The following is a 24,843-nucleotide window of genomic DNA, read 5'->3' as shown; positions in this document are numbered from 1 at the left end:
TCATCCTCTTTTGCTCCTCTTTGAGATCTTCTCAGTAGAAGAATGATGGAAGGAACTAGGTTGGAGGAAGGTAACCAGCTGAGGCACACCTGTTGGTCTCACCTTGGTTCTCCAGCCCTCTCTCCATCCAAATCCAATAGCACTTCATCTTGATTATTGTGATGACCACTGCAGAGCTTTTGTTACAGCTATTCTTTTTTTTTTTTTTTAAGATTTTATTTATTTATTTGACAGAGATCGCAAGCAGGCAGAGGGAGAGAGGGGGAAGCAGTCTCCCTGCTGAGCAGAGAGCCAGATGTGGGGCTCAATCCCAGGACCCTGGGATCATGACCTGAGCAGAAGGCAGAGGCTTTAACCCACTGAGCTACCCAGGTGCCCCTGTTACAGCTATTCTTATATGCCAGATTAATCTGGTTGAATACACAGATAGTATCTTTTCCATTTTTATATCTCCTTTCACATTTTGCAAAATGTCTATTATATGAAAGATATTTAATAGGTATTGAAATGGCTGAAAGAATGAATTAACATATGATCTATAATAAGGAAACAGTCATTCATTTAGTCAGGAAGTAGTTATTAATCACCTGCTATATGTGGTCAGTGTTCTGGGGCTGGATTAAAAGTGCTTCCAGAAGGATTCCTATTTGATGAGCTTCCCAGTGGTGTGCTTCGCAGTGCTTCCCAGTCACAAAATAAAAGTGTGACTGGGCTGTAGACATAGTACTTTTTAAGAGTCACTTGTTAATTTGTCACTTTATGTCTGAACTACAGTGGCTTTTCCAGTTCTAGAGTTCTTTTGTGCTTCTTATTTAACATTTCTCAGGGCCAACAATGACTGACTAGCCTTGTTTTGAGTAAGGGTAGCCTTCGATCTGATCCCTACCACCTCTGCTGGCTCTGTCTCTTGGCCTGGCTGAGCTCATTCCTGTGCCCTTTCCTCTTTATCCTGCTAGTCGACTTTTTCTTAGCTTCTCATTTTTTGCGGGGTGAATCTCACCAAACAATAAGCAATGAGATAAATGGCTTCTGATACATATCATAAATAAGGATTTAATTCAACGCACTTGACACCAAAAGCCATATATTTTAATGCTCTGAACTTGAAGTGTAGAAATAACTTTTCATGAGGAGGGTGGGGAAACACAGGACTTAAACGTAATAAGCTGATGCACGAGTATTCAAAATTGAGTTTCACTGTACCATTTCATAGTGTCAGCTATTTGTAATATGCTTAGATGGCTGAGGTCAGACAGTTGTGTGGTGTGAGTGGTATGAGTTGGCATATTAACTGCTGCCTCTCACAAAAGCAGCCTAACCCTGTAGTGTCAGTCCATGTTGGATCTCAGTTTCTTGTGTTCCCTTTCTCCTCCTTCCCCAGCTGCTCTTGAGCTCTCTGGGTAAACTGATTTCTCTTGGTATCGATCTACTCCTCTTTCTGCTCCTTCTGAATCTTCCTCTCAAATGACACTAATTAAAAAGCATTGTGCCTATTTTGGAATTACCTATTTATGGAAGGAAAAAGAATCATAACATTGTGAAAAAAGCAGTAAAATCATACTACAATTATATTAAAAGAAAAAAAGGGGGGATGGGATGTGCTTTGAACTTCCAGCTCCTTCACAGCTCATCATTTCTTGATGCCCTTTGCCAAGCTGTGTGCTCAAGGAATCTAATGATACACAAAGCCTCATTGCCAGATACTTCATTAATTCCTCAATCCATTAGGAGCCTTAATGGTCTATGCCATTGGAATAAGTATGGAAATCCAGTCCCCCAAGAAAGTATAGTGCTCTATAAATCATACTCGCCCGAGAATTTTCTCAGCCCTTGACACAGAAGAATAGATGAAAAATCATTGTACTTCCTGAATTGCCTTAGCCTACAGGCTCTCAGAAGCATCAACATCCTTTAACTCTTTAACCCTCAACCCTTGGTTCTCAAAGTGTGATCCCTGGATCAACAGTATCAGCACCACTGGGAACTTATTAGAAATGCAAATTCAGTGGCCCTAGCTAGGGACACTGAAACTCTGGGGGTGGGGTGGGCAATCTGTGTTTTAAGCAGGAATCCCTGTGACTCTGACCTGCTCTAATATTCCTGTGGCATAGTTCTATAATGAAGGCCTTTTTTTTTTTTTCTTTAAATTGTTAAGGAAACATGAGCAGGTCTGTACCTTCACCCTGATCTACTTGTTTGTGTTCAGTTTGAGCAGACATCGACTGAGCAGCTGTTATATCCCTAGGTGTCCTCCCTAGAAAACCACAGAGGTAAAGGACACTTTAAAGTCAATCTAGTGTTATCTGTGCTAGCGTTTTCCTGCTGTGCCGCACTGGCCTCCCTGGATGGCAGCCCTACCTCTAAAATACCAGAAGTAATGGTCCTCCAGGCTGCCTTGTTTGACTTTTCAAAGCCTTCATTAACCGTCATCCACCAGCTGGCTCCTCATCCGTTTCCCAGTTGGACACTAGTACTTTCTTGAATTGCAGGAAGAATGACCCTATCTTTCTGAACTCTTTAACTCTTTCTGCTTTTAAATGCCTGATAATCTTTCTCTTCACATGTTCTCTACTATCCCTCTCCCTCTGGAATTGGTGTTGCCCCTACCCCCATCCATTTTCACACTAAGGCCACTACTAGAGAGGTTCTTTCCCACAGAAGGCAAGTCTGTCTATCTTAAGTGAGCAGCTCTGTTTAGAGGAAGGCATAAAATCTCTATAAAAAAAGGGCAACAATAATAAAAACTTGGGGTGGCTGGGTGGCTCAGTGGGTTAAGCCTCTGCCTTCGGCTCAGGTCATGATCTCAGGGTCTTGGGATCGAGCCCTGCATCAGGCTCTCTGCACAGCAGGGGAGCCTGCTTCCCCCTCTCTCTTTGCCTGCCTCTCTGTCTACTTGTGATCTCTCTCTTTGTGTTGAATAAATAAATAAAATCTTTAAAAAAAAAAAGAATAAAAAACTAAAAATCTACCTTCCTTCTAATAGCTATTTCTATAATCCAACTCTCTTCATCATCCTTGCCTCCCTATTTACGTGGCTTCCTGACAGTTTGTTTTCCTACCTTGATCTATCTTGCTGATAGAGTGATCATTTTATTTTAGTCTAAATTTAGGTAATAAACATACAGTGCAATATTGGTGTCTGGAGTAGAATTTGGTGATTCATCACTTGCATACAATACCCAGTGCTCATCATAACAAGTGTCCTCCTTAATATCCATCACCCATCTAGTCCATCCCCCAGCCACCTCCCTCCATCAACCTTCAGTTTGTTCTTTATCATTTAGAGTGATCATTCTTAAATACTAATTCTATCATACTAACTTCAAATATGTGCCCATAATTTCAAATGTGTGCCCATGGCCTATAGCAGTCGTCAGCAAACTAAAGTATGTGCTCGCTATTACAAATAAAGTTTTATTGGAACACAACAGCAGTCTTTATTTTCAAATTATCTATGACTGCTTTTGTGCTACAATGGCAGAGTTGAGAGTTGAGAGTGGTTGCAACTGGGACTCCATACCATACAAGCCTAAAATACTCATTATCTGGCACTTTAAGAAAAAGTTTGCTGGGGAACCTGGGTGGCTCAGTGGGTTAAGCCGCTGCCTTCGGCTCAGGTCATGATCTCAGGGTCTTGGGATTGACTCGCATCGGGCTCTCTGCTCAGCAGGGAGCCTGCTTCCCTTCCTCTCTCTCTGCCTGCCTCTCCATCTACTTGTGATTTCTCTCTGTCAATCTGTCAAATAAATAAATAAAATCTTTAAAAAAAAAAGAAAAAGAAAAAGTTTGCTACCCCTGGTCTGTTTATACATAATATACTGGCATATTTGGGTTTAGTTCTACCAACTTACACTGTTCTTTCCCTTTGCTCCTTGTTTGTTCTGCTTCTATTTCCTTCCTTTCTTGTCTTTGTTTGAATTTATTATTTTTCCTTATTCTGTTTTGTTTTCCACACTTAGTTAATTGATACTTTTACCCCTGTCCCAGACAGTTCAACAGCTTTAGAACATTTTAAGCATCTTTTACCACTTCTTCCTTATGTGCTTCAGTTGTTATTTGTTCATATTCTCTATATTTGAAACCCAAAAGACATTACTATTATTATTTATAAAGTTGATATTCATTTAGACTTATCTACATATTTAGCATTTTGGTTGCTCTTCAGTTCACATATACTCCTCATCTTTGTATCTTTGTATATGAAAAAGAAAAAAAAAAGTCTTTATGTTTGCCCTCACATTTGAATGATAATTCTGCTGAATATAGACCAAATTTAATTTTCCCTCAGAAACAGAAGACATTGTTTCATTGTCTGTTATCATTCACTGTTGCACATTAGAGATCTGATGGTAATCTGATTTTTCTCTTTTCTTCTCTGAAAGATTTTGGGATTTTTCTCTTTTTATTTCGAGGTCTAAGATGTTGCCAGGTGATTTTTTTTTTTTTTTAACTAATCTTACTTGTTGGGCTTTTTTTCAGGTCTGGAAAATTTGTTATTTTCTCTTTTTTAATTCTTATAAGATGCCTTTTAGAAAGATAATAGAACATCTGGATCTCTTGTCCATATTGCTTAGCATTTCTGTTTTCTTTTTTCTTCTGTGTTCTGGACAATCTGTAGGTTCCATCTTCCAGTTACTAATTTGATCTTTAATAGGATGAAATCCAATATTCAGCAATCTTCTTTTTGACTTTTTAAATTTCTTAGCTATGTAATTGTTACTTTTTTCCTAATTGATGGGATATATTTTGGAATCTCTATCATATCATATACTGTACCTCTTTTTAACTCATCTTGTGCTTCCACCTACCTGACTCCTTAGGTCAGATATTCTTCTACTGAGAATCATAGCATCTCTCAGTTATTTTTGTTTTCCCTCCAATGTTTGTGATTTCTTTTTTTTTAAGATTTTATTTACTTATTTGACAGACAGAGATCACAAGTAGGCTGAGAGGCAGACAGAGAGAGAAGGGGAAGCAGGCTCCCTGGCAGCAGAGAGCCGGATGCGGGGCTTGATCCCAGGACCTTGAGATCATGGTCTGAGCCGAAGGCAGAGGCTTTAACCCACTGAGCCACCCAGGTGCCCCCAATGTTTGTGATTTTTTAAGTATCTGATTGTACTTTAGTTGTGCATCCAGGGTACACTTTTTCTGTCCTCAGCCCAAATGAGAATCTGCTTGGCTTATTGATGAGTGATGAGTCAGATCATAGGACTCCGATTCGGATCAGATAGGATTACCTCACCTGCTGATGATGACTGGGACAGGATAGGCCATGGACTTGTCCAACAGTGGGTAGCTTGTCTTTTTTTATTCTCCTTTATCTTTACGTAGGGGTTAGAGCTGAGAAAGTTGTAGCACAGACTAAGTCCACCATCTTGATCCAGTCAGCCATGTGTTTACTGAAGGCTTTCTTCCCTGTCTTGTCTCCAAGCATAACTCATTCCACTATTCATTCAGGTTCCACATAGCACTTTCTCTCTGGCATTTTATAGTGATTATTCCATTGTAACATCCTCAAGAACTATCTATTTGTCCTTGTCTTTGCCCTGCTAAATTAAGTTCTATATCCCAGACATAGGTAGGTGTCAGATTGCCAGAGATGTTTCATCCCAGGTACAGAACAACTGGTTTAGTAGCAAGCCAGTGAAAATGGGGTTTGGAAATACAACACAGACTGTACTGTCAAGATACAGAATGGTTCCTCTACTCGGTTTTATGTATTTCTCCATTTCCTCAAAAACCTGGTTGATGTTTAAGTCATATTTCCTGGTTCTAGGAATAAATATCTTCCAACACATCAAATTATAGTAGTCTGCAGTTAGGTTGAATTTGTAAGGATACTGGTTGTATCCTTAGAAGTGACCATTTCTCATCTTCTGGGAAAGGAGAGCCCTTCCCTTACTGGATTCCAAGGATTGAATCCTCACTGTGTTTAAGTGTATTATCTCTGTTTCTTTTGCCTTTTCTGGAGGGCCTCTGTTTAATGAGGCAGTTAATGGTGGAAGAGGCTGGAGTTACCAATTCATTAACTAGCTTAAGTCATAATACTCTTTCCTACTTTTTAAAAAAATTTTACTTAAAACTTTATTTTGGGTAGACTTGTACAAGTAAACTAAGAGGTCTACAGAAAGCTTGAAATAGCTCCAAACAGACAGGAAAAAAAAAAAAATTCTAGAAAGACTCTAAACATATCAACAGAGGATTAGTTTAAGACAAAAGAAATGTTGGGAGAAAAAAAGAAATGCTGTTGCACCATTTAGATATAAATACATACAATAAAATACTAGGCAGTGATTGAAAGAAAAAATAGATCTCATGCCATGTATGGAGAACTGGACAGTACACACTGCCCAAATTGTCCTAATTGACAATTGTTTTTCAAGACATTTTTCCTTATAAACAATATTGATATCCATACCAATTGAAAAGATTTGTCCTTTTTTTTTTTTTTTCAAGTCAATAAGAGAAGAGAAAAGAACCATGTGGTCCTCTTAGTTGATGCAGAAAAAGCATTTGACAAAATACAGCATCTGTTCCTGATCAAAACTCTTCAAAGTATAGGGATAGAGGGAACATTCCTCAACTTCATGAAGTCTATCTATGAAAAACCCACAACAATTTAGTTCTTGCCTACTCTTAAAAGAATCTTATTTAGTTAAGAAAATGGGAAACCATTTTTTTCTCTCATATTTATCAATATCTTAACATAGTTAAATGCTGAGCTCCATGTAGTATGATTAGGCTCTTTAAAGATTGTCTAATTATGCCTGACGCCCCTGATACAAGTTTTCACTATTATACCTGCCATCACATTTCAAAAAGTTGGAACTGGCAAAAAATATTAGAATGCCAAGAATTACCAAGAATGTATTGGAACTGCTAATAAGAATTGTCAAGAGTGCTCAGTCAGTTAAGCAGCTGCCTTCAGCTCAGGTCATGATCCCCAGGTCTAGGGATTGAACTCCCCCTTCCCCTCCTCTGCCTCCTCTGGGCATCCCTACTCAGCAGGGAGTCTGCTTCTCTCCCTGCCCCTCCCCCGGCTTGTGCATTCCCTCTCTCTCTCAAATAAATAAATAAAGTCTTTTAAAAATTGCCAAGACACCAAGATATTAAGTAATGCTTTTATTCTGATAATAATGGGTCTTATTTCAGTTCTGTGGTTGTGTGTGTGGGTAGTTTCTTAATCAACTAAGCCACATCCTTAAGTCCCACTTAAAAATACTTAATTGTACATTGAATCTACATGTATAGGGAGAACAGATAAATGCCTAGAGTGTGGCACCTTATGCAGACTAGTGAGAAATAAGACTGCTCAGATGGACTATAAGGCCTATTATAAGCTTTCCACGTCTGTCTCATGCGGTTCCTTTTGTTCTAGAAAGTTTTGGAGATAAGGAGAAGCCAATGAAGGACATTTAAACAGGGGGTGACATTGGATTTATGTTGTAAAGAGATCATACTGGCAGGCCTGGGGAAGATGAATAGAAATGGAATAAAATAAAGACCAGTTAGGAGGATATTACTATGCTGGGTACCATGGGCAGAGGCAGTGGCAGGTGGTATAGATGGGCAGGGAGAGATCAGGACAAGGTTAAGGTGCAGAATCTATAAGACTAAAGTTGCTGATCTGATATGAGGGCAAAGAAGAGTTAGAAGTTAAGTTCACATTGATTCTTACAGGTCCGTGATAAAATATTATGATCCCCAAAAGGCATTGAGTTTAAGTACCTTTGCTGTCCCGGGAAAGAAAATGTGCCTATAAAAGAAGAGCAGCCGCACCAATATTTGATCAGATTGCAGACGTTTTTCATCCTTAGGAATGAAAAGTCAAGCTTTTTATCATTCTCTTTCTTCTGCTTTCCGAACCTACCCTATGTTGTTCTACAACCATTTTTCTAACTATCAAGTATTCACTAATTATACATTTAGTGAAGCTGTTCTATTTTTCCTGTCTTTCATAACAAATACACTGATAATGTCTTGGGCTAATTGTATGCAATTTAATTTTTAGATTGTGGTAATCATTATTGCTGCTTTATTTTCATTCTCTCTTTACTAGGCATAGTCAGCTATAGCTACTCAAAAAAAATTATGCCCTTTGGGGTGATTTTCAATTTTCTCACTTTGGGAAGCATATTTTTATGTCAGTCATGAAGGGTTCAGATTTGTATTATTAAACACTTGAGCCCCTAGTTTCCACACTGGACCATTAACACCTTGCAGTTCCTTGTAAATAGAAAACTAAGACCACCTCTGTGCTGTGGTTATTTCTGAAGACCTCATCTAATTTAGGAGAGTAGGTACCTGTCTTCCAAACCCATATTCTATCTCTTGATGTACCAAAAGTCCTGCCATGCAGGAGGTAAAAAGCAACTTGAGCATTTGCAAGTGATATACAGGAGTACCCTTGGGGTCTTTCCTCACTGTGTCCAGAGAAGTATATGCAGAAGGGCTTTCCTAACCATAGGAAGTATTTCAACATATGTTTGGTAGCATGTGACCATATCAGTGTGTTTCATTAAAAATATACAACTTATATTGTCACAGATATAAGTGGCTCTCACCACTAGGGCCCCAGAAGGGTCCAGACTTCTTGATGTAATCAGTTTTCTGCCTCTCTAATAGCTATTATTCTATGAAGTGTGGAAATCATCTGAGTTACAGCTTGAATTGATGTTCTTCTTTGTTTTAATCCTCCAGAAATGCATCTTCTGCAGACACCGGGTTAAGAAGGTCTCTGGAGCCTGTATCCAGTGTTCCTATGGCCGCTGCCCAGCCTCCTTCCATGTTACATGTGCTCATGCTGCTGGGGTGCTAATGGAGCCTGATGACTGGCCATATGTGGTGAACATCACATGCTTCCGACATAAGGTCAACCCAAATGTGGTAAGGCCCTCCCTTCCTTCCCTGATGCCAAGACTGAATATGAGTTCCCTCCTATACACTTCCCAGGGCTAGCATGCTTTTCTTGGTAGTGTTACTCATTGTTGATGTGTCCTGGCTATGAGTTCCTCGAGGGCAGGGATTGTACATTATTATTTACTAGTATTTGCCTAGGACCCATCAGTGTCCTGATCCTCATACCTGTACATTCTGGCCTTTGGGTTTTATTTCATCTCTTCTAGAAGAAACAAAGAGCAGTACCACAGTAAAGGGAAGGGGGAAAGTGGTCACAAATATCTGGGGCCTTGCTGCCTGAGGTGGGATAAGCTAAGTGAGGACAATTGCAGAAAAGCAGAAATGTAGAAGAGGTCACTTTTTTCTGCCTCTTCTATTTCACTCAGGACCACACTTTTTTCTGGGCAAATTGTGTTTGCAAGTAAATAACATGTAAATTTAACTATAAATTAGTTTACCTGTTGTTGGCAAACAGAATCTTTCATTTGTTTTAAATGCTTAGAAAAATTAGGACAGTGTGAGATGGTTGATATGCCTTTGTTACTTTTCCAGTTCACTGTAATTGTTTTTGGCTGCCATCAAGAGGCAGTTCTGCTAACTTTCTGCCCTTTGCTATCCCTGGGAGGCTTGGCCACAGACTATTTGCAGCCTAACATACTTGTCCTATGTGTCTAATAACCTCCTGTGAGCAGCCTGCCAGGTTGTCAGTCTGGGCTTGGGAAGCCATGACCATACACAACAAATCTCTTGACTTTTTAATGATTCCAGCAATTTCCATTGGTGTCTTGGGAGATACTTGATGTTTGTGGGTTGGGACTTGAGTAAATGCACAAATGTATGAGATGACATCACCAACTGTCAAATCTATTTTACTTTCCATGTTTTAGGTGACAAGTTGCATATCCATTCATGCTTTTTCCTTAGTGTCTTGAATTAATGGGCTTTTGCTAAAAACAGTATTATATATTCAGCAGAAAATACATTTTAACAACTTTTTAAAAAATTACAGTAATAATACATTGCATTACTGTGGTGCTTTGCCATTTACAATGTATGGTCAATAGCATTACCTCATTAGATGACACATGGGAATGCATTTTGAGATGTGAACCAGATCATGACCTCCTGAGTCAGAGTAGTTTGTGTTCACTCTTGGACTTTGCCAGCAACACATGTGCAACCTTATGCAAGTTCTAATCTCGGAGCCTCGACTTCCTTGTCTACAAACAAAGGCATGCCTATCTCACTGTCTTGTTTTCAGTCCACAGAATAAGCCCTCAGAAAATGAAAGTTGTATTAATACTCTGTTTTACTACCGCTGCTGTTGCTGGCTTTGGTGCTACAATTCTCTGTGAACTGGGCCACATGACTAGTATTATCCCTGCTTCTCGGATAAGAAACCTAAGTATTAAAAGTTTCAGTTCCTTGCCCAAGTGGATTCAGTTAATGAGCAACAGGTGCTGGAATATAAATGCTTTTCCAGCCCATTCTCTATTGTTTGTTGAATTCCAAACTCCCAGCCTTGAATGGAGCTAGAGGTGTTCATTTGAAGCTTTGCTTGGGATCACACATTCTTAATTTTAATATTCCAAAGCTCTGTGGTTGCTGATGATTATATTAAAGTTGTTATTAAAGAGATCCATGTGTCTAATCAGGATGTCATTCCTCCTGACTATGATGTGTGGTTCAGTCAAGTTTATGTTACTAATTGTTTCATAAATGATGAAAGAACATCTACTCACTCTCCTCTATGGATGTACTTTAAGTTTGGTACACTTTGTCAAACATGGGGAATCATCATATAATTTATATTAAATGGTAATTTTTCCTTATAAAGGTAAAATGTTAGTGTTCATAAATTGCCTTTGTAAAGTTCTCTAGCAGGAAGCACTGTGAATACTGAATTTCCAAAATATATTCATCTACTCACTCTCCTCTATGGATGTCCTTTAAGTTTGGTACACTTTGTCAAGCATGGGGAAACATCATATAATTTATATTAAATGGTAATTTTTCCTTATAAAGGTAAAATTTTAGTGTTCATAAATTGCCTTTGTAAAGTTCTCTAGCAGGAAGCACTGTGAATACTGAATTTCCAAAATATATTCCTGGTAGCTGTTTCTTATCCATTATTCTTCAGTTGGACTTTAAGTGTGGCTTCTTCCCCAAAATGTTTGACAACTAACCAGAAGGAATTCAAACGCTGGTAATGTTGGTTAAGAGCATCATGAATTGCCCCTATTGCATTGAATATGCTTTACTTTTCAAGCATAAAAAAGTTCAAATTAATTCCAGTATTTCTTTTTGTGTAAACTAAATATGCCAGGGGTTATACTTTCAAAAGCTGGAACTATAGTTTGGCTATATTTTCACCATACCTGATTATTTGGGGGTAGTGGGCAATTGCTGAATCATAGCAGTGAAAACTGTAAAATAAAATTTAGGCAAACCTGGCATTACCAGTCATTTGACAGAATAGAGGATGCCTGTATAATTTAGGTGAAATGAAGTTGCTTCAGTAGGATCTACATTTTTACTCACTTTAGGGTTTTTGTTTCCTTTATTCTTTTATTTCTTCCAATTATTTGTGTTTTTTGCACCCAAAGTACTGATTTAAGGCAACTCCTACTCTTCCTTTAATGCCAAAAATATTGTAAATATACTAGATTTTCAATGTTACTGGGCTTTGAGCATAAACTCATTCTGGATAATAGTCTAAAAATCTCATCTGATTTATTATAATGCATTCTTCCATTAGATAGTAAGCATCCTTTTAATTGAAAAGGTGGGATTTAAGGAGTGCTTGGATGACACAGTTGGTTAAACATCTGACTCTTGGTTTCAGCTCAGATTGTGAGATTGAGCCCTAAGATGGGCTTTGCATGAGTCTTCTTGGGATTCTTTCTCTCTGTCTCTCCTGGCCACATGCTCTGTCTCTGTCACTCTCTCTCTCTCAAAGAAATAAATAAATAGATCTTTACAAAAAAAAAAAAAAAAAAAAAAAAGTCGTATTTGAAAAAATGAATAGCTTCCAAAGTCTTAAGGATATTAATATGTTACAAAAGTGCACAGCTAATCCCTGTTATTTTAATCTAAAATTTTATATGTATTTTTCAGTGTTTTTGTCAAGCATACTTTTTAACTGGCATCAGCTATCTTTCAAGTGTAAGATTTCATTTGTGTGTGCATATGTATGTGTGCACATGTGTTTATGTTATACTGTTGTGGTACTTGACCACCTACCCTTTGCCATGATTCAGTGTGACCTCTTTCCTGGCTCTATTTTGGAAGGTTCCATTGGATGTATTCCTAACCACTTATGTGGATGTTGCACAGATGTTTGTAGGAAAGGGAAAAACTAAAGAACACAATATATAGTAAAATGATTTTGAAATTGGGAACAAATAATGAGCTACTCATAAATTATATACCTCCTTAAAGCTACCACAAGGTCTGTGTCTTCACACCTGAGTAAACTACGGGGTGTCCAATGGAAGAGACACCTGAATAATAGAGGACAATGGAGGTGAGAAGATGCATGCACAGATTTTTTGGGGGGGGCAAATTATATCAACAAACCTTCATATTTGATTAGAATATTCAATATACTCAGTGTTGGAACACTGAAATCACTTGCACTTTATGCATTAATTCATTGCAATGAACAAAGCCCTTTTTTTTTTTTTAGCAAGCGTTTGGCATATTTTAATTTTGTGAAAGAATCATCCATGAACTCTTCTTTAAACATACCATTGGAAGTTTTTTTTTTTTCTGACAACCTCCCGGTGGCTGGACTATCTGTTGAGCATTTGAAAAAGAAAGAGGTAGAACCCAAAGACACCCCAGTTTTGCTCAGATACAGGAAAATCAAACCAATGAAAGAAATATGTTTTTTTTTACACACTGGAGAGGTAGAAATCTCAAATAAGTGCTTGTGGTTGGGTTACTTTCTACTCTTAAGTGTGGGAAGTTGGACCTTCTACACCAGGGCTTCTGAACCTCTTTTGTGCTTGACCCACTCTAGAAAACACATTTGACATGATGAGCCAGTACACGTTTATGTGTATAAAGAAACAAATATTTTAAAACTATTACTTGCCTTGGTACCTGTAAGAAACTTAGCAATATACTATTTTATTCTACTTTTTTTTTAAAATTTTTTATTTTTTATAAACATATATTTTTATCCCCAGGGGTACAGGTCTGTGAATCACCAGGTTTACACACTTCACAGCACTCACCAAAGCACATACCCTCCCCAATGTCCATAATCACACCCCCTTCTCTCAAACCCCCTCCCCCCAGCAACCCTCAGTTTGTTTTGTGAGATTAAGAGTCACTTATGGTTTGTCTCCCTCCCAATCCCATCTTGTTTCATTTACTCTTCTCCTACCCACTTAAGCCCCCATGTTGCATCACCACTTCCTCATATCAGGGAGATCATATATGATAGTTGTCTTTCTCTGCTTGACTTATTTCGCTAAGCATGATACGCTCTAGTTCCATCCATGTTGTCGCAAATGGCAAGATTTCATTTCTTTTGACGGCTGCATAGTATTCCATTGTGTATATATACCACATCTTCTTGATCCATTCATCTGTTGATGGACATCTAGGTACTTTCCATAGTTTGGCTATTGTGGACATTGCTGCTATAAACATTCGGGTGCACGTGCCCCTTTGGATCACTACGTTTGTATCTTTTTTTTTTTTTTTTTTTTTTTGAAAGCAGGAAATATTTAATGATAAGTTTTTTTGTTTTTTTTTTTTTTTCCATTCATCTGGTTTTTTTTTTTTTTATTTTTTATTTTTTATAAACATATATTTTTTATATACATATATTTTTATCCCCAGGTCTGTGAATCACCAGGTTTACACACTTCACAGCACTCACCAAATCACATACCCTCCCCAATGTCCATAATCCCACCCCCTTCTCCCCAACCCCCTCCCCCCGGCAACCCTCAGTTTGTTTTGTGAGATTAAGAGTCACTTATGGTTTGTCTCCCTCCCAATCCCATCTTGTTTCATTTATTCTTCTACCCACTTAAGCCTCCATGTTGCATCACCACTTCCTCATATCAGGGAGATCATATGATAGTTGTCTTTCTCTGCTTGACTTATTTCGCTAAGCATGATACGCTCTAGTTCCATCCATGTTGTTGCAAATGGCAAGATTTCATTTCTTTTGATGGCTGCATAGTATTCCATTGTGTATATATACCACATCTTCTTGATCCATTCATCTGTTGATGGACATCTAGGTTCTTTCCATAGTTTGGGTATTGTGGACATTGCTGCTATAAACATTCGGGTGCATGTGTCCCTTTGGATCACTACATTTGTATCTTTAGGGTAAATACCCAATAGTGCAATTGCTGGGTCATAGGGCAGTTCTATTTTCAACATTTTGAGGAACCTCCATGCTGTTTTCCAGAGTGGCTGCACCAGCTTGCATTCCCACCAACAGTGTAGGAGGGTTCCCCTTTCTCCGCATCCTCGCCAGCATCTGTCATTTCCTGACTTGTTGATTTTAGCCATTCTGACTGGTGTGAGGTGATATCTCATTGTGGTTTTGATTTGTATTTCCCTGATGCCAAGTGATATGGAGCACTTTTTCACGTGTCTGTTGGCCATCTGGATGTCTTCTTTGCAGAAATGTCTGTTCATGTCTTCTGCCCATTTCTTGATTGGATTATTTGTTCTTTGGGTGTTGAGTTTGCTAAGTTCTTTATAGATTCTGGACACTAGTCCTTTATCTGATATGTCGTTTGCAAATATCTTCTCCCATTCTGTCAGTTGTCTTTTGATTTTGTTAACTGTTTCCTTTGCTGTGCAAAAGCTTTTGATCTTGATGAAATCCCAGTAGTTCATTTTTTCCCTTGCTTCCCTTGCCTTTTGCGTTGTTCCTAGGAAGATGTTGCTGCGGCAGAGGTCGAAGAGGTTGCTGCCCGTGTTCTCCTCAAGGATTTTGATGGATTCCTTTCGTACATTGAGGTCCTTCATCCATTTTGAGTCTATTTTTGTGTGTGGTGTAAGGAAATGGTCGAATTTCATTTTTCTGCATGTGGCTGTCCAATTTTCCCAGCACCATTTATTGAAAAGGCTGTCTTTTTTCCATTGGACATTCTTTCCTGCTTTGTCGAAGATTAGTTGACCATAGAGTTGAGGGTCTATTTCTGGGCTCTCTATTCTGTTCCATTGATCTATGTGTCTGTTTTTGTGCCAGTACCATGCTGTCTTGATGATGACAGCTTTGTAATAGAGCTTGAAGTCCGGAATTGTGATGCCACCAACGTTGGCTTTCTTTTTCAATATCCCTTTGGCTATTCGAGGTCTTTTCTGGTTCCATATAAATTTTAGAATTATTTGTTCCATTTCTTTGAAAAAGATGGATGGTACTTTGATAGGAATTGCATTAAATGTGTAGATTGCTTTAGGTAGCATAGACATTTTCACAATATTTATTCTTCCAATCCAGGAGCATGGAACATTTTTCCATTTCTTTGTGTCTTCCTCAATTTCTTTCATGAGTACTTTATAGTTTTCTGAGTATAGATTCTGTGTCTCTTTGGTTAGGTTTATTCCTAGGTATCTTATGGTTTTGGATGCAATTGTAAATGGGATTGACTCCTTAATATCTCTTTCTTCTGTCTTGCTGTTGGTGTAGAGAAATGCAACTGATTTCTGTGCATTGATTTTATATCCTGACACTTTACTGAATTCCTGTATAAGTTCTAGCAGTTTTGGAGTGGAGTCTTTTGGGTTTTCCACATATAGTATCATATCATCTGCGAAGAGTGATAATTTGACTTCTTCTTTGCCGATTTGGATGCCTTTAATTTCCTTTTGTTGTCTGATTGCTGAGGCTAGGACCTCTAGTACGATGTTGAATAGCAGTGGTGATAATGGACATCCCTGCCGTGTTCCTGACCTTAGTGGAAAAGCTTTCAGTTTTTCTCCATTGAGAATGATATTTGCGGTGGGTTTTTCATAGATGGCTTTGATGATATTGAGGTATGTGCCCTCTATCCCTACACTTTGAAGAGTTTTGATCAGGAAGGGATGTTGTACTTTGTCAAATGCTTTTTCAGCATCTATTGAGAGTATCATATGGTTCTTGTTCTTACTTTTATTGATGTGTTGTATCACATTGACTGATTTGCGGATGTTGAACCAACCTTGCAGCCCTGGAATAAATCCCACTTGGTCGTGGTGAATAATCTTTTTAATGTACTGTTGAATCCGATTGGCTAGTATTTTGTTGAGTATTTTCGCATCTGTGTTCATCAAGGATATCGGTCTATAGCTCTCTTTTTTGGTGGGATCCTTGTCTGGTTTTGGGATCAAGGTGATGCTGGCCTCATAAAATGAGTTTGGAAGTTTTCCTTCCATTTCTATTTTTTGGAACAGTTTCAGGAGAATAGGAATTAGTTCTTCTTTAAATGTTTGGTAGAATTCCCCCGGGAAGCCGTCTGGCCCTGGGCTTTTGTTTGTTTGGAGATTTTTAATGACTGTTTCAATCTCCTTACTGGTTATGGGTCTGTTCAGGCTTTCTATTTCTTCATGGTTCAGTTGTGGTAGTTTATATGTTTCTAGGAATGCATCCATTTCTTCCAGATTGTCAAATTTATTGCCGTAGAGTTGCTCATAGTATGTTCTTATAATAGTTTGTATTTCCTTGGTGTTAGTTGTGATCTCTCCTCTTTCATTCATGATTTTATTTATTTGGGTCCTTTCTCTTTTCTTTTTGATAAGTCGGGCCAGGGGTTTATCAATTTTATTAATTCTTTCAAAGAACCAGCTCCTAGTTTCGTTGATTTGTTCTATTGTTTTTTTGGTTTCTATTTCATTGATTTCTGCTCTGATCTTTATGATTTCTCTTCTCCTGCTGGGCTTAGGGTTTCTTTCTTGTTCCTTCTCCAGCTCCTTTAGGTGTAGGGTTAGGTTGTGTACCTGAGACCTTTCTTGTTTCTTGAGAAAGGCTTGTACCGCTATATATTTTCCTCTCAGGACTGCCTTTGTTGTGTCCCACAGATTTTGAACCGTTGTATTTTCATTATCATTTGTTTCCATGATTTTTTTCAATTCTTCTTTAATTTCCCGGTTGACCCATTCATTCTTTAGAAGGATACTCTTTAGTCTCCATGTATTTGGGTTCTTTCCAAACTTCCTTTTGTGGTTGAGTTCTAGCTTTAGAGCATTGTGGTCTGAAAATATGCAGGGAATGATCCCAATCTTTTGATACCGGTTGAGTCCTGATTTAGGACCGAGGATGTGATCTATTCTGGAGAATGTACCATGTGCACTAGAGAAGAATGTGTATTCTGTTGCTTTGGGATGAAATATTCTGAATATATCTGTGATGTCCATCTGGTCCAGTGTGTCATTTAAGGCCTTTATTTCCTTGCTGATCTTTTGCTTGGATGACCTGTCCATTTCAGTGAGGGGAATATTAAAGTCCCCTACTATTATTGTATTGTTGTTTATGTGTTTCTTTGATTTTGTTATTAATTGGTTTATATAGTTGGCTGCTCCCACGTTGGGGGCATAGATATTTAAAATTGTTAAATCTTCTTGTTGGACAGACCCTTTGAGTATGATATAGTGTCCTTCCTCATCTCTTATTACAGTCTTTGGCTTAAAATCTAATTGATCTGATATAAGGATTGCCACTCCTGCTTTCTTCTGATGTCCATTAGCATGGTAAATTCTTTTCTACCCCCTCACTTTAAATCTGGAGGTGTCTTCGGGCTTAAAATGTGTTTCTTGGAGGCAACATATAGATGGGTTTTGTTTTTTTATCCATTCTGATACCCTGTGTCTTTTGACAGGGGCATTTAGCCCATTCACATTCAGGGTAACTATTGAGAGATATGAATTTAGTGCCATTGTATTGCCTGTAAGGTGACTGTTACTGTATATGGTCTCTGTTCCTTTCTGATCTACCACTTGTAGGCTCTCTCTTTGCTTAGAGGACCCCTTTCAATATTTCCTGTAGAGCTGGTTTGGTATTTGCAAATTCTTTCAGTTGTTGTTTGTCCTGGAAGCTTTTAATCTCTCCTTCTATTTTCAATGATAGCCTAGCTGGATATAGTATTCTTGGCTGCATGTTTTTCTCGTTTAGTGCTCTGAAAATATCATGCCAGCTCTTTCTGGCCTGCCAGGTCTCTGTGGATAAGTCAGCTGCCAATCTAATATTTTTACCATTGTATGTTACAGACTTCTTTTCCCGGGCTGCTTTCAGGATTTTCTCTTTGTCATTGAGACTTGTAAATTTTACTATTATGTGACGGGGTGTGGGCCTATTCTTATTTATTTTGAGGGGCATTCTCTGAACCTCCTGAATTTTGATGCTTGTTCCCTTTGCCATATTGGGGAAATTCTCCCCAATAATTCTCTCCAGTATACCTTCTGCTCCCCTCTCACTTTCTTCTTCTTCTGGAATCCCAATTATTCTAATGTTGTTTCGTCTTATGGTGTCACTTATTTCTCGAATTCTCCCCTCGTGGTCCAGTAGCTGTTTGTCCCTCTTTTGATCAGCTTCTTTATTCTCTGTCATTTGGTCTTCTATATCACTAATTCTTTCTTCTGCCTCATTTATCCTAGCAGTGAGAGCCTCCATTTTTGATTGCACCTCATTAATAGCTTTTTTGATTTCAACTTGGTTAGATTTTAGTTCTTTTATTTCTCCAGAAAGGGCTTTTATATCTCTCGAGAGGGTTTCTCTAATATCTTCCATGCCTTTTTCGAGCCCGGCTAGAACCTTGAGAATTGTCATTCTGAACTCTAGATCTGACATATTACCGATGTCTGTATTGATTAGGTCCCTAGCCTTCGGTACTGCCTCTTGTTCTTTTTTTTGTGGTGAATTTTTACGTCTTGTCATTTTGTCCAGATAAGAGTAAATGAAGGGGCAAGTAAAATACTAAAAGGGTGGCAACAACCCCAGGAAAATATGCTTTAGCCAAATTAGAAGAGATCCAAAATCGTGAGTGGGGAGAAAGGGGATAAAAAGAGGTTCAAAAAGGAAGAAAGAAAAAAGAAAAAAAAAAAAAAAAAAAAAAAAGAAAAGAATTTTTTTTTTAAAAAAGAAAACACCTAAGAAAAATGTAAAAAAATATATATATATATTAGATAAACTAGTAAAAAATCGTTAAAAAAGAAAAAGGTAACAGTTAAAAAAAAAAAAATTTTACCCGAAGGCGAGAAAAAAAAAAAAAAATGAAAAAGAAAAAATTAAATTAACTGCAAGACTAAAAAAAATCACAGGAAAAAAGCCATGAGTTCCGTGCTTGGCTTTCTCCTCCTCTGGAATTCTGCTGCTCTCCTTGGTATTGAAACCGCACTCCTTGGTAGGTGAGCTTGGTCTCGGCTGGATTTCTTGTTGATCTTCTGGGGGAGGGGCCTGTTGTAGTGATTTTCAAGTGTCTTTGCCCCAGGCGGAATTACACCGCCCTTACCCGGGGCCGGGGTGAGTAATCCGCTCGGGTTTGCTTTCAGGAGCTTTTGTTCCCTGAGCGCTTTCCGTAGAGTTCCAGAGGACGGGAATACAAATGGCGGCCTCCTGGTCTCCGGCCCGGAGGAGCCGAGAGCCCAGGGCCCCACTCCTCAGTGCGCCCTCAGAGAACAGCGCCCAGTTACTCCCGTCTGCCTGACCTCCGGCCGCGCTCCGAGCTCACCGAGCCTGCGACCGGTTCAAGGTAACACGGAGCTGCGAGCTTACTGTCGGCTCTGTCTCTGTAGCCGGCTTTCCCGTTCCAATACCCGCAAGCTCTGCGACACTCAGACACCCCCGATCCTTCTGTGACCCTGCGGGACCTGAGGCCACGCTGACCCCGCGTGGGCTTCGCTCCGGTTTAGCCTCTGGAGCGATGTCCCTCCGCGGAACAGACTTTTAAAAGTCCTGATTTTGTGCGCGGTTGCTCCGCCGCTTGCCGGGAGCCGGCCCCTCCCCCCGGGGTCTATCTTCCCGTCGCTTTGGATTCACTTCTCCGCCGGTCCTACCTTTCAGAAAGTGGTTGTTTTTCTGTTTCCAGAATTGCTGTTCTTCTTCTCTTCGATCTGCCGATGGATTTGCAGATGTTTGCAATCTTTAGATAAGCTATCTAGCTGATCTCCGGCTAGCTGAAATAGTCTCAGCCTGCTACTTCTCCGCCATCTTGACTCCTCCCACCAAAGCCCTTTTTAATAAAGTATCTCATATGAGGTACATCATTTTCATCTCAGTGCCTTCCCCTCTTGAAAAATGTGACATTTGAGAAATTTCTTTCATAATTTTCTAAGTTTTGGCTACTAACATAGAGACAGTCACCTATTAAAAAAGAGAAGAACTTTTATAGAGAAAACACCTTAGTGGACAAATTTTTTCCTACTCTTTTGTGTATTATTCTATTCAATATTATTTTACCTATATTTTTTAAGCTAGGTCATTATTTTAGTTAGATTTTTTTTTTATTTAATTTTTTATTTTTTATAAACATATATTTTTATCCCCAGGGGTACAGGTCTGTGAATCGCCAGGTTTACACACTTCACAGCACTCACCAAAGCACATACCCTCCCCAATGTCCATAATTTTAGTTAGATTTTTAAGCTAGGATTAATTAATATTTTCTCTCTTTGACTAGCACTTAGCCATCCATAGAAGCTGCTTGGTATAAATTTGTTACAATAATTTTCTAATGCTAATGAATGGGATTAGTCTAAAAGAAAAAGAACTTGTATTTGTTGAGCATCTTTATGTCAATGTTGTATCAGATATTTCAAATGTGCCCTTTATTTCAAGGCAGTGTTATTGATGTGGATAATGGAATGCAGTGGTTATATTGGCTTCTTTATTAGCACCACCTACTCTGGAAGGTCCTCTTGTTTTTGTTGTTCTACCTTTCTAGCAATCCTCCCTGTCTTATTTGGGCACTCATCCTTGTACTAGAACTTGAGACTTTGTTTGGCACTTACTTTTTTTTTCTCAGCCTGGTCTCCAGGCCAGCTCCCCAGACAAGCTTCAATACAACTCCTTCTGTGCCATCACTATGTGTGGCTCAGGACAGGGACCCATGTTGTGCAGGATCTGGTGAAGGGCTCAGAGCGAGATGGCACATCTGGTTAATCTGTTCCTCTATAAATAAGCTTTGGTGGTACCAGGGTGAAAATAAATATCTGTCGAAACTAACCTAAAAAAAAAATCTTCCCTTGGTATATAAAAATAATTCTCACTTTACCTACATGTGGAACAATGGATGATCAAAGCTCCTAGACTGTAAATCCTAGAATAGTTCTTAGTCACAGGGGAATACTGTATAGCATATTATACTTCAAGTATCAGTTTTTGGGAAAAAACACATAATGACAAAAAAACCTTCGTGAAATTGGAAACACATTTATATGAATTCATTAATTACAATGAATCTGCAGTATTTCAGGTTGATTGTGGATGGATAGGGAGAGACCCAACAAATACTCCCACTATAAATTTCCATTTAATTAGCTAAGGTTATAGGAATGTAGAAGAAATGGTTTAACTAGAGAGGGAGGAAGTATATTCAACCTATCCTAACAAAGTTTCCCTGGGCTCTCTCTCCCTAATGCGCATATGCAGTTGCCTGTGTGTAAGGTGCTGTCAGATCTGAAACAAAAGATATATCGCTGTCCCACACGTGTTTATACTTGGGACTCACTCAGGAAAACTGATTATCCATGTCTTTCATGTAGTAAAATGTTTATAGACATGTAGGAGTCCTATTTTTAAGCCAGCATCAAGGTCAAGAAGACCACGTATTCTACTAGAAGAAGAGGATCAACTCAGTTCCCAGATGGGTACCTAAGTAATATCTCCCTTCAGTGTTATACAGTTCTAGAAATCTGTTTTCCTGGAGTCTATCCCTGACTCTGGTTTATGATTTTTAATCCATTTAGTTCCAATAGGAATTTTGGGTTGAAGACCAGAATTACATTTCACCATATGTTGCATTTTACCATATGGTGCCCCTCAAGCCCTTGATGGGTGGCCATAGGATTATATTTTTGTAATCAGGCACGATTTATTTAATTTGCATCAGTAGGTAGGACTTTGCTTGACTGTGCTTTATATTATTTGACCCTTTTGAGCATCATTTTGGTTTATAGCTTTTGTAGATTCAGTGGGTACCAATTGACTGTAATTTTCTTCTTGATGCTTCTGTCACACTTTGACCATTTTGAGCTTCTTCAAGGTGACTTTATTTTCCTAATATAAAACCACTAGCAGACATCTTTGAAACTGTTGTTGTTTATTTCAATAAGAAATGGCAAAATCATCTTGATTTCCTTGTTTCGAAGATGGAATCAGCTACCCATTAAGGATCCCATGTTCTTTTTTAAAGTTGCTCTCTATTAGAAACCAAATTTGGAATGAAGGGTGTTTTTTGTTTTTGTTTCATGTGAACACCAGCTGCTTTGGCCAGGGGGCCACATTAGTGACAGAGCAGGAAAATAATTATTTTTCAAATGATCAAGAGTTTATGTTGATATGTCCAATTTTTTTCTGCCTTTAATAAGTTTATTTATATACTGTTCTAATTTATATACTAAGGGCTTATTAATATACTTCCTCCTGTTACCATTATCTGGTCTTTTTATGTCTCAACATAGGTTGTCATACCACACATGTTTATATTATGTTGCTGATAAAAATTTTAGGGATCTTTGTTTTCTTTTTTTGTTTGAACCACTGGATCAAGTGTCATGGGATTGGTTTCAATGTTTATACGTCTAGAATAGCCCACTTTCAATCATCACCTAAGCACCTCTCTTCTAAAAAGAAACAAAAACAATCTTTATCTTCCTTTAAGGAACAGTAAAGCAATGAAAATATAGGGCACTAAATATTATGATACTATCAATACCATCATTTTTAGGATATTAGAAAAATATAAAATTTTGATGTTTTGTCTAAAATTCTTTTAATTTCTTATGGGCCTGTTACTCTCTGGAGGGTGACCTTCTGACTCTCAGCTTCTATTCATTATCATTTCAGGATAATGAATGGTTCCCAAACTTGAAAATGTTTTAAACTTTTTCGAAGAAAGGATGGGATTAGGGTAGAAACCTCATAAACTATGACCCCATTCCAAGATATTTAAATGAACAGAGCCCAAGGAAAATAAGACCACGTTTTAAAGACTTTTGGTATTGGAGATAAACTGTTTGATAATAGGTTGGCCATGCATACTGCCTGCCTCTCTTTTCTTATCTTAACATTTATCTAGTCAACTCATAAAAAATAATCTAGGTACAAAGGTTAGTTATGGAGAACTTCAGTTAGATTGCTTTGAAACTGTTCAATTCAATATACAGGGATCCATGGAGTGCCCTGGAAATAAAAACACAATTTTTTTTTAAACTTAGCCTAACATTAAACATTCCCCATGACTTGCCCTCATTCACCCACCTTTTGTACACAGATGTACTTTTTTGAAAAAATAATGATACACATTTATTCAACATGAGTTGTGTTCTAAAGGCTTTACAAGTATTATGTCATTTAATCTTTACGGTACCATTTGTAGTAGGTACTACTATTAACCCCTCTTTACAGTTGAGGAAACTGAGGCAAGGGGTACTTAAATTATAACTTTATATATCACATAGGTAGTAAAGGGAAGAATAGTCAAAACTAGGTAACCTGATTCAGTGCCCAGGCTCTTAGCTACTATGCTCTATGACCATAATAAGATAGGCTAAATAAAGATAAGGATGTTCTGGGAACTGAAAGAAGGAAGCTGCTAACTCTATTAAAGGCAATCAGGTAGAATTCACAGAGGAGGTTATAGCTATGAGTTTTGTCTGCTCTAAGTGTGCCCTTCTAATGCCAGTGAGTTTGCCTTGGCTCCAACAGGGTTGACATATCAAACTCAGCAATGGATTGAATCCATCCTTTCTTTTTCCTTTTTATTTTCACTCCTTTAGTCTGGAGCTCAGTTCTGTAGCTCAACTCTGTCCACTTTTAGTTTCTCTCCCAATCTTTTATAGAAGAGAACCAGAATTTAGCTAACACTCATCTAACAATGATCTGAATGATCTCTTCCTGTCTCCCAGATCTGGGTGTCTTTGTGTTTTGTTGGCAGTAGGTTTGTTTTGGTGGATGTTGTTTTTCTTATTAGAGTTTAGATATTGCTAACTCCCTCTCTGTTCAGTTACATTTTCTATGACCGATATACTCTTCTCAGACTTATGGACAATTATCTGGTGTTTGTATATGGTTTTTTATTCTACATAAGTTATTTTCTATATGCCCTGCTGACTTTGCACTGAGATTGAAAACCAGAATTCTAACCCAAGAAAAGATCTGGAGTAAAAAATTCTTAACAAGGATTAAAAAAATACTACAGTGATTCAGGCCTGAGTCTGATCAGTCTTCCTAAATCAAACATATAGTAAATAAGAGAAACCCCTTACCCTTTCATCAATAGAAATGTTTGGTTGAGATCTCAATCCATGTATCCCAGTGAGAAAGTTAACACCAGGTTTGCCTGGGAGAAGAAATATTTAGAACAGACATTTTAGAATATTTACTTTTGGAAGGAATTGTCCTCTTGTTCACTTTATCAGGTAAAACCAATGAAGACATCATTTTTCTTAATTTTATAAAGAAAACAAAATATGTCCTATTTCATACTTCTCTGCCCTCTATTTAATACCCCACATTTAGCTTCCTCCTTCTACTTCTGTAGCCATTTCCACAGGAAGGGTGGGGATCAGAGAGTGTAGAGCTTCTCTCTGCCATGCTTTTTGTCAAGAGAAAAAGGGCTTGAGTGGACCCACAGCAGAAGGTAGGACAGCCCTGCTATTGAGTCACTGGCCCTGGCTGTGGGGCATAGAGGAGAGGTTCCACTGATACTATCCCCAGAAGCTTCCCACAGGACCTCATAGACTCTGGGCCAGAGGCTCTTGTGCCTCAAATTG

At 38.4% G+C, this 24,843-nt stretch overlaps 1 protein-coding gene across 9 annotated transcripts in view; it reads left to right on the top strand.

The window, feature by feature from the left end:
• The window catches only part of KDM4C (lysine demethylase 4C), a 521,081-nt gene that overhangs the window by 401,121 nt on the left and 95,117 nt on the right, over positions 1-24,843 (top strand). For all 9 annotated transcript variants that reach the window (XM_059142108.1, XM_059142109.1, XM_059142111.1 and 6 more), the window contains one exon: positions 8,701-8,886. In XM_059142108.1, coding sequence (XP_058998091.1) covers positions 8,701-8,886 — 186 coding nt within the window. The remainder of the gene's footprint in view (positions 1-8,700; positions 8,887-24,843) is intronic.

This window comes from Mustela lutreola, chromosome 12 (genome assembly GCF_030435805.1).
Source record: "Mustela lutreola isolate mMusLut2 chromosome 12, mMusLut2.pri, whole genome shotgun sequence".
NCBI classification, from domain to species: domain Eukaryota; kingdom Metazoa; phylum Chordata; class Mammalia; order Carnivora; family Mustelidae; genus Mustela; species Mustela lutreola.
The sequence above is the reverse complement of the archived record's forward strand: the minus strand, read 5'-3'. Positions and strand labels throughout refer to the sequence as shown.